This window comes from Cystoisospora suis (genome assembly GCF_002600585.1).
Source record: "Cystoisospora suis strain Wien I chromosome Unknown contig_2065, whole genome shotgun sequence".
Classification (NCBI taxonomy): Eukaryota; Apicomplexa; class Conoidasida; order Eucoccidiorida; family Sarcocystidae; genus Cystoisospora; species Cystoisospora suis.
The window spans coordinates 5,808-15,283 of record NW_027154864.1 but is presented as its reverse complement, the minus strand read 5'-3'; the positions used below and the strand labels follow the sequence as shown (position 1 = coordinate 15,283).

The 9,476-nt window shown below is 47.9% G+C and overlaps 3 protein-coding genes across 3 annotated transcripts; all 3 read left to right on the top strand.

Moving 5' to 3' along the window:
* Window positions 1–387: 387 nt before the first annotated feature.
* On the top strand, window positions 388–5,637 carry CSUI_004419 (glucosamine-fructose-6-phosphate aminotransferase). Its single transcript, XM_068064610.1, has 2 exons — window positions 388–3,959; window positions 4,730–5,637. The coding sequence occupies exons 1-2, from the start codon at window positions 1,341–1,343 to the stop codon at window positions 5,339–5,341; spliced, it is 3,231 nt and encodes a 1,076-aa protein (XP_067923416.1). The 5' UTR covers window positions 388–1,340; the 3' UTR covers window positions 5,342–5,637.
* Window positions 5,638–5,758: 121 nt separating this feature from the next.
* On the top strand, window positions 5,759–7,012 carry CSUI_004418 (uncharacterized protein). Its single transcript, XM_068064609.1, has one exon. The coding sequence runs from the start codon at window positions 6,494–6,496 to the stop codon at window positions 6,746–6,748; it is 255 nt and encodes an 84-aa protein (XP_067923415.1). The 5' UTR covers window positions 5,759–6,493; the 3' UTR covers window positions 6,749–7,012.
* A 414-nt stretch (window positions 7,013–7,426) lies between these two features.
* On the top strand, window positions 7,427–8,176 carry CSUI_004417 (uncharacterized protein). Its single transcript, XM_068064608.1, has one exon. It carries the CDS (start codon window positions 7,475–7,477, stop codon window positions 7,667–7,669), a length of 195 nt encoding a protein of 64 aa, XP_067923414.1. The 5' UTR covers window positions 7,427–7,474; the 3' UTR covers window positions 7,670–8,176.
* The last annotated feature ends 1,300 nt before the right edge of the window (window positions 8,177–9,476 follow it).

The window sequence follows — 9,476 nt, the reverse complement described above, 5'->3', positions numbered from 1 at the left end:
GTTGCCATCCATTTCGGAGGGCTGCAGAACGCCGTGCTGCGGCAGCCTGTCACAGTCAAGCTGTGCAGGTTGGTCGGGGGGAGTCTTGTCGGCGGTACTCCGTCGGGCTGGTTGGAGCGGTGGCGCAGTTGTTAGGGGACCATTGTCGCTGTAGTACCAGGGTACAGAAGAGTCGAGGTTGAGCGGTGGAGCGAGAATTGACGAGATCGCTCTCTGATGGAGCCGAAGTCCACAGTCAGTACGGCACGCAAATGAGAGGAAGCTTGAGAAGCCAGGAAACACCCGTAGTAGCATGCTCCTCCAATCTCTAAAAGNNGGGGAGACTGACGTATCTGCTAAGCGACTCGAAAAGACGTCATCCAGCTTGTCAAGAGTTTGATCAGTGAACTGCCTACTTTTTTGACTGGTGTAGGCTTCGATGACAAACAGATTGCTTCTCGAACTCATTAGAGGTGATGTTTCTCGAATCTGTTTACAAGTCAATGACCAGTTCATTCGTGCTTCTTTCTTCTGAGCGCTTACTGACTGCGAAGGCTTGAGTAGCACTGAGGTCGAACCGTGCTGCCAGCTTGACAAGTGCCTGGAAATACGGACATTCTGTTTATTCCTGTATTCTTTTTCAGCCTTTTTCCTCTTTTGTCTTCGTGTGCTTGTCGAACAACTTTGACTGTCTACGCAGACCCGTTCGCTCCTGCTTTTTTCTTCAAGTTCCTCATCCTGACGTCATACGACTATTGTCCCTTCTTCGAAGGTTGGACTTACCTGTGACTATGCCTGTCCGTCTTCTTGTGCTCCTCTGGAACAGGACACTTTCATGTGTTGAGAAGAAGACGCTACAGGACTCTCCATCCATTTGTCCCCTTCTCCAGTTAGCCAAGCCTTCCGTTGTCCACATCCCCGGTTGTCCTTTCCGTCCCCTACAGAGTCGTTTGCCCCCGTTGCACTCCCAGCTGTCAACTGCTACGGGTTGTACTTTTCCACTCGGCACATATTTTCCTGTGTCCCTCTCGGCTTCTCTTCCTTCTCCTTCTTGTGAAATGGTGAGAAGCGGACAAAAGCTTTTCACACATTTCTCCCTGTCAGACAGATCAGTTGAGTCGCTCTTCTCTACCTCTTAACTCACGACTCAAATGTCTTTTCCGAAAGAGGTTGTAAGTTAGGGATCTTTTCTCCGAAACTTGGTGCTGCTTTCCCCCTGGTGTCTTCGGAGCCGTCACCGATGGAATGAAGCTCTTTCTTTTTCTATTCCGTTGACCTTGACGCCTGTCCCGTATTAACTAGACTTTTCTGACCATACTGTCGGCACTGTGCTCTTCATGTTGTAGCATCACCTCTTAACTATGCCTCCATTTATCCGCAATGCCTGCCCTCAACAACCGCAAGCTTCACTGCGATCGGCTACGGGGTACCGCTCCATCTGTCGAGATGATGGAGCGCATCGTTTCAGCCACAGTGTCCCTTTCGCCCGTCAAAGCGCGGAAGGCAGGTCTGTCTCTACAAATCCCTTCACATCACACATGAATAGGAATACGAGATGTGAAGTTTCTTCACCTCTCCTGCCGAAGCATCCTTTCTCCTTTCAAAGGAATGAGAATTCTTCCTCTTTCAAAGCACGCGGCGATGGGAGTAGAAAGACGAACCACCACACTGACACAGGCAACTCAAAGAAGAGAGAGAACAAGAGGAGTTTCTTTTCTTCTCAATATATTCCCCTCGCTTCTTCCTTTTCGCCTTCAAGCCAGTTTTCTATTGTTCTTCCCGCAGGCTGCGTTGGCCTATCTTCCTCGACCGCTAACTACAAGAATCTCATTCATGACAGCCGGCGAAGATTCTACCGTACCTGCCGACCATCCGATTTTGACGTGAACAAGAGCTCGGCTCTAGAGGAAAAGAAACCTCTTTTGAATGGTCCACTGGATAGCTCTAGTGTTTCTCAGAGTGAGAAGAAGAAAACGACGGATGACACTCCGGGGAATGAGGAGAGGAAGATTTTGACTTCGCATGCGTATGAGAGTCTTGCTGAGGTGAATCGTCGACACTTTCCTACATCGATTCTTTTCTCCCGTGTGTTCCAGTCCTCATCGGAGTCATCACGACAGAGAGAATCAGACGGAGATCAAACAACATTCTCTGTTTCTCCTCTTGAAAGGGGTTTAATAACCTTAGGAGATGAAGACAGTGAAGAAAAAGCCATTTCCACATATAACAAAGAAGGTCCAGAAGAGTGTACCTATCCCTTTTCATGGTTATTTCTCCCTTTTACCTTCCTGGGAGCAATTGTAGCAGGTACCGCATCCTTGTACTTGTCATCTTCTTCTTCATCTAAATCACCATCGCCATCCTTATCTTCTCGTTCCTTTCCTTTTTCCTTTCATAGACATCACAGAGGGCCATCATCTTGCTGTGGGATTGTCGCGTATGTAGGAGACAAAGAGGCAGAGCCGTTGCTAATGGAAGGGCTTGAGATTCTTCAGAACCGAGGATATGACTCGTGTGGTATCTCTTCTATCTCTCCTGAAGGTCGGCTTATAACTACCAAGTTTGCAAGCCGAGGAACAACATGTGATTCGATCGAAATCTTGAAAAGAGAAAGTAAACTTCCTCATAAAGGAAACAAGATTGGGATTGCCCATACACGCTGGGCTACACACGGAAGTAAAACAGATGAGAATGCACACCCACACCATGATTGGAAAAACCGCATCTCTCTCGTTCATAATGGAACGATAGATAACTATGCAGTTCTAAAGAAAGCTCTTATCTCTCGTGGATGTACCTTTCGCTCTCAGACAGATTCCGAAGTCATTGCGAATCTGATCGGATGGTATCTAGACCAACCTGTAGATGACGAGGATGACGTGGAACAAAGCGGGGACCGGTGCAGGAGCAGCAAGGGAGGGAAAGGAGAAGACGACGAAGACCACGAAAACAATAAGTTTGAAGGGATTAAGAGATCGACTTCTGCGAACTTGAGTAACAAGAATAAACAGAGAGGAAATGTCGATGAAACGAATGGAAGTGGTGCAGTCATTCAACATCGTACAGTAGCTGAGATAGATGAAATCACCACAGACGGAGAAGAGACTGTAGTTATGGTGGAAGATGAAGATCTGGGTCCTCTTAGGGAAGGAAGAAGAAAGAATAAGAAGACATTATCTTTCGAAGAAGCTGTCAAGAGAGCCGTTGGCGAATTACAAGGTACCTGGGGGTTATGTATTGTTCATAAAGATTATCCTGATCGGCTTATACTTGCTCGCAATGGATCTCCTCTGTTAGTCGGTGCAGCTGGAGGTCAAGTCTTTGTTGCCTCTGAACCTGCTGCTCTAGCTCAGCATACAAATCAGTATCTTATGTTACGAGATGGAGAGATAGCTGTCGTTACACCTCGAGGTATAGGTCAACTAGAAGCTTCAGGAAGAACGGTACATCGTATATCCCAAGAAATGAAGACGGAGACTTCTCCTTCTCCTTTTCTCCATTGGACGGTTAAAGAGATCTTTGAGCAACCCCAAGCATTAGGTCGTGCGATGAATAATGGAGGTCGCATTGCACCGTATAAAAGCCGAGTCAAGCTAGGGGGTCTAGATCAAAATCGTGATACTTTACTCGAGATCAAAAACCTTCTCATATGTGGGTGTGGCACATCATTATATGCTGGAATGTATGGAGAGCTTCTTATGCAATGGCTACGTTGTTTCGATCAAGTACGAGCTGTCGATGCTAGTGAAGTCGATCTACATCAATTTCCGAAGTCCGAAGCAGGCATGCTTCTTCTCTCTCAGTCTGGAGAAACTCTGGATACCGTCCGAGCATGCCAACTAGCAGATGTACAAGGAGTTAAGAAGTTTTCTGTTGTAAATCAAGTCGGATCTCTCTTAGCTCGGATGACCAACTGTGGAGTATACGTTAACGCAGGGAGAGAAGTCGCTGTTGCTTCGACCAAAGCCTTCTCTTCACAGGTACGCATATCTATTTGTATGTGTGCTATTTTCCTCTCCACTGAAGTGATGGGTATATAGGCAGATAGCTGTTGTTCCTATTGATCATAAGAGGAACCAGATGTCTCTGAACCTACAGACTAGAGAGTAGTCTTCTTCTTACAGACGACGGGTGATAGACGGGCTCTATGTGGTTATCTGATAGGCAGCGGCTTTTCGTTTTACTCTTCGTATGTATATAGATAGATACATTGTATATCAGCATTTGTTGTGTGGCTGCATTACTTACTGCACGCAAGTAGAGCCCCTTTTCAAACATATATCCGTGGAGACATGTATGTTATCTATGTAAACATGTGTGCATATAGCTACGTTGTCTTATTTTTGGAGTAGTTTCTTGAAAGGAAGATGTACCTTTCGATTACTTCAGATTGTGTGTGTAGCTGATATTCTACTTCGAGCCGTATTGCAATCATAAAAAGAACACCATCATCTGTTTCTATCTTGTACGTGTCCCTATCAGTTTCTTTATCTTCTGCCAAGTCATAAGATATTTTTCCACCCGCTTCTTATCTTTCCTGTCCTTCTAGTGTTTCTTCTGTTCGCTCTCACCTTCATATCGGATGCGTGTACTCAATCTCTCTCTTTCTCTGTGTTGCTGTGTCCCACATTGTTGTTTCTCTTCTCTTTCCTTCTCTTCTCCTCTCTCTCGCTTCCTCTCCCCTTCTGTCCCGCATCTGGCCCTCCACCCCTTCTTCTGTTGTCCTCTTCTTGTTCTTCTGTGCGCATAGGTGGCTGTACTGTCATTAATTGCAGCATGGTTTGCGCAGAATCAATCAGAACAGCAGCTATATCCCGATCGTTGTTCTGCATTGATGGATGCTCTCCATCGTCTTCCTGTGTATGCGGGAATGACTTTGAATTGTCGCAGTGCATGCGCAGAATTAGCTCAGAAATTGCGAGATTCAAAGACAATCTTCGTTCTAGGCAAAGGCTTCGGGTATCCTGTTGCTTTAGAAGGAGCACTTAAGATTAAAGAAATCGCTTATATTCATGCAGAAGGGTTTCCAGCAGGTGCTTTGAAACATGGGCCATTTGCTTTGATTGATGAGAAGGAAAAAACACCCGTGATTCTCCTTATATTAGCCGATCAACATGCTGCATGTCTATTGAATGCAGCACAACAAGTTAAAGCAAGAGGAGCTTATCTCATATGTATCACAGATGAACCGGACATGGTCCGAGATGTAGCCGATGACGTCCTTGTTGTTCCGGCAAATGGACCTCTAACAGCTCTTCTTGCATGCATTCCACTTCAACTACTTGCATATGAGCTCGCTATGTCCAAAGGTTTGAATCCCGATAAGCCGAGAGGCCTCGCGAAAACCGTCACGGTTATGTAGATAAATAGATACACAGATCTCTTTATAAGTGGCGACGATACAGGGTCCTTCAGCGAAGGCGTTCTTTTCTCATGTTGAGTTAGTGGACTTGAAATAGATGGAAACCCTACGGGTACTTTTTTTAGTGAAGGCAAAGGAAGAGAGAAAGTCGATGATCCGATATTGAAGAGCTGTTTTCTTTGTCTTGGCCTCATTTGAAGAAATTCTCCTGCCGGTCACGCCGCGTAGATACACCTATCTCACTGGTAGCGTGGGAGTTCCATGGAGAACGATAGAAGTACTAACGGGCATTCGAGCGTTGTATCCAAATGATGGAAGTGTGCGTATACTCACGTGTGCGCCAAAATTCAATAGTTCTTCTGTATGATACATATGTATTTATATATATATATATATATATACAGTATTTATAGTATACATGCATATACACCTCCAATGTATTTGTATCGAAGAGGGAGAAAGGGACACGGGCATGGCAATGGAGGTTGTACGAGGAGTTCTTCTAGGGGAAAGAAAGACATTTCGTCAGATGCGCCCGCATCTGATGAAATGTCTTTTTGACTCGCTATGATGATGAAGGTGTGCAACAGAGGGGTCTTACGAAAAATTCCTCCATTCTTGTGAAGCGAGGCTTCTCCGGGACCGAGTCCTTTTATCTATCAAGTCGTAGATCCGTTCATACATACCTACGTACGTATAGCTGTAGAGGGACATGTATGCGATGTTTTAGTTTATACACTCGTCTCCTCTTCACAAAGGCGTACAAAGTACATGTCTTCACATACAAGGTGCATCGAATGTGAAAACGTCATCGACTAGCGACAAGCCTCTTGGTTGCGGTCCTGCGAGTCTACAGAGACCAACACATTCCTTTTCGGGGAATCGAACGATTGGTAGACTTTTTTAGAGAACTTCGCTAGACTCCGACCTCTTTACCTCGTTTCTCTTACGTTGCAGCAAGGTCGAGATGGCATCGGTTGTTACTACATGTGCGGTGTATGTACACTGCCTGTTTTGTTTTTCTCTGACTATGGGGAATGATAGTGGCGCTTCATCACAGTAGGAGGGTGTTGGAAGCCGATCTTTTCAGCTAGTTTCTTTTTCTTTAACGATGGGCGGCACTGGACAGCTTTAAGTCTGACTGTCGATCTCATGCAGAGGTTGAGGAGACCTGCAGTGTACGTACATCCGTACACGGGAGCTAGTCGGGGGGAGGAGGCAGTGTTTTATGAAGACAGTCTTTTCGTAATGCGAGCTCGCCTGAAGTTTTTGGTGATGAAGCGTGTTGTTTTCTTTTTCTTTCAAGCTTGGATGTGTTGGTATATGTCCAGTTTGTCTTTTTTTTTCTTGCTGTCGGGCATTGGGGTGTGTAAGACGCAGGGACGCGTGACCGCCTGTGTGGAGTAATACCGCACACCTAGGATAAAAATTGCTTCTGTCTAGCAGAAAATCGAAAGTTCAGTAGACAGGAGTAATTGTCTTCAAGACAACCCAGCTAGCACGTTCATGAAGAGTCGGGATGGCTATTGGTGACACTTGAAATGTGCTTGACTCCTTTACTTTTCTAGACGTGTCTGCCGGGTAGAGTTTCATTACTCACGCGTATGCATGTTGGGAAGAATGACGCTTCTATCAGCGAGAAAACTCATCACCCGGCGACTGCGGTAGCTGGCTCCTGGGGCTTGCGGCGGTTCGTCTAACTCCCGACACACGCAAGGGCATCAGTCAGGCAGACTGTACACTCAAGATGCTCAGGGATATGGTCGAGACCGCAACATGTAGGGAAAGAGTAAAATAACTCCGCGCGAGTGTCAAGAATCCCAACAGCAAAGTAGGTTTACCGAAGTGTTTTGCTAGGCGGGACATCATCTGATGTTGCAAAGAGAGCAAAGTTTTACCGAATGTTTTGTCGGAGGCTCTGTCAAATGGGACCGCGAAGTACCGAAGGTAAGCGTTAGCTGGTTTGCACAGGCCCGCACGATCGATGACCGCAGCAACTCTCTACTCCCCTGAACTGCTACTATGGAGGTTGGCACCTGTGTCTTCTTCGGGTTCACAGTTCGATACTGTGGTCAGGCACTGTTCCCTTTCTGCACGATGATGAATAACGTAGGGCAAACTTAAGCAAATCGAATGCAGCGCCGACTAAGCAGCGGCATCTTCAAGTTTGAGCGAGCCGAGAAATACCTCCTCCTCATACAACCTCTCCCCACCACTGGTCGCCCCGTAATACTACGGGAGCCACTGAGAGAGAAGCTTTCCGGGCTCTCGGTGAGGTATTTCGTTATTCAGAACTGGTGGCGTGGCAGCTTGATTATTGTTCCTTGAGAAAGGAAGAGAGAAACCCATCACTCGAAGCGACGAAGACCTCTCTCGTGTCCAAGCGAACTTCATACGGTCTCAGGACAGGCGCGTATTCTTCGTGCTCTATCTGTTATTCATTTGAAAGCAAGTATCACTGAAGACTCTCACGGTCACGCCTGTTGTCGTTAGCTTTCCTCTCTGGGTGCGTGAGCAAGTCTGGGTACACCGACGAAGTGTCTATGCTTTGATTTGTTCATCGCCGTTCCCGCTCAACTGTTGGTGGTGGTAGCGATGGTGGTGGAGAATGTGTACGGGGGGGGAAGTCTCTACACCATAGACGATTGGAATGGCACGAAGAAACTACGCTGACCTCTCCATCAGAATGAAGGCGCGAGAACAGCGGACCGACGTGTCAGGTCTGGGACGTGTCACGTGATGTAACCTGACAGATGGCTGAAATGTGACCCTCTGTTTTCCCCTTGGTGCTAACGTGTTGTGACGAGTGAGGAACGACTGTGGCGTTAACAGGAGAACAGAACACATGATTCCTGGTAACCCACCTTCGCCCCCACGCGGCACCGGGAGAGTCACTACAACCAGCAGAGTTAGCCCATAGGTGATTCCGTCTCTGGTGCCGCGACCCGGGACCTTAGCCCTCTCGAACGGTGGGCGATCCGGGAACATTTGGGCAACCTGTCACGTCGCGCACTAGTCCCTGTCAAACCGTTTTGACGACCGTCCGGTCCTTTACTCTGCAAACGGCTTACTCTGGTGGTATTGTTGCCACCTTTCAGAGTAGATATCCGGAGAGAAGCGAGATGGTCCGACCATCCACCAACCGAAGGAATCCGGTACATATGGTGACCCCCGGCGCAAAAATGGCCGGTCCATCTACATCTTCCAGGCGTACGCTGCCTACTGCGCACCTTTCTTCAGAGAATCAGCCGCTGCAACAACAACTCGTACAAGCTCTTCAGGACTCAGTTAAGTCCATGCAGCAGGCGTTGCAGGATTCTCGGATAATAAACCAAAGGCTCGGGGACCAGCACCAAGGGGAGCGCAAACGACTGGAGGACCAGCTCCGATCGGTCACCGAGAGAGAAATGCGCGCACAAGCGGAGATAACAGAACTGCGGACAAGAATAACGGAACTCGAGCGGAAACTAGGGGACTCTCCCCAGCAGACGCCCTGTTCGCACAGACCTCCACTGTCAACAAGGATCCACCTAGACCCGTCAGCCGCCTACGCTGTCGACAACGGCATGGACCCCCAAGAGTGGTTCATCAATCTGGAGACAAAGGGTGACTTCTTCGTTCGAGACGATGACTGGAAGGTCAAGGCCCTGCCAAAATACCTACCCGACCAGTATAACGCGGAGCTGCTCCCCCTGTTGTCGGAAGCCGGGCCACGGTACAAAAGACTAAGAGATTGCCTGATTACGCATCATGCGGCGTACGGTGGAGACCCCATAGGATACTACGCCGAAAAGTTAGATGATCATAAGAGCGTATGGGTGAACCCGGCGCAAATGCGAGGGTACTTGCTCAAACTTAGATATCTACAACAGAAGATGTGCACCATACTACAGAAACCAATGCCAGTATGGGACGATGAGACGCTGCGTCGCGCTACATGCGGGCGCTCCCTCCCAGGATGTCATACCATGTCATCGCTTCAGCAGAGGACGCTACCTTGACACTGGAGCACAGCCAAACCCGGGCTGAGGCTTTCGCACGAGCAGAGCAGGTTCGCGAACGACAGGCGACCCAGAGCGCCGCGGCCCCATCCGCCATTCTAATTGCGAAAGACTCCACCTCGTCATGGGAACGT

Coding starts and splice junctions, on each gene's coding strand:
- CSUI_004419 (XM_068064610.1), top strand. CDS start 1,341: ATGCCTCCATTTATCCGCAATGCCTGCCCTCAACAACCGCAAGCTTCA. Junction 3,960..4,729: donor CCAAAGCCTTCTCTTCACAG/GTACGCATATCT, acceptor CTGTGCGCATAG/GTGGCTGTACTGTCATTAAT.
- CSUI_004418 (XM_068064609.1), top strand. CDS start 6,494: ATGCAGAGGTTGAGGAGACCTGCAGTGTACGTACATCCGTACACGGGA.
- CSUI_004417 (XM_068064608.1), top strand. CDS start 7,475: ATGCAGCGCCGACTAAGCAGCGGCATCTTCAAGTTTGAGCGAGCCGAG.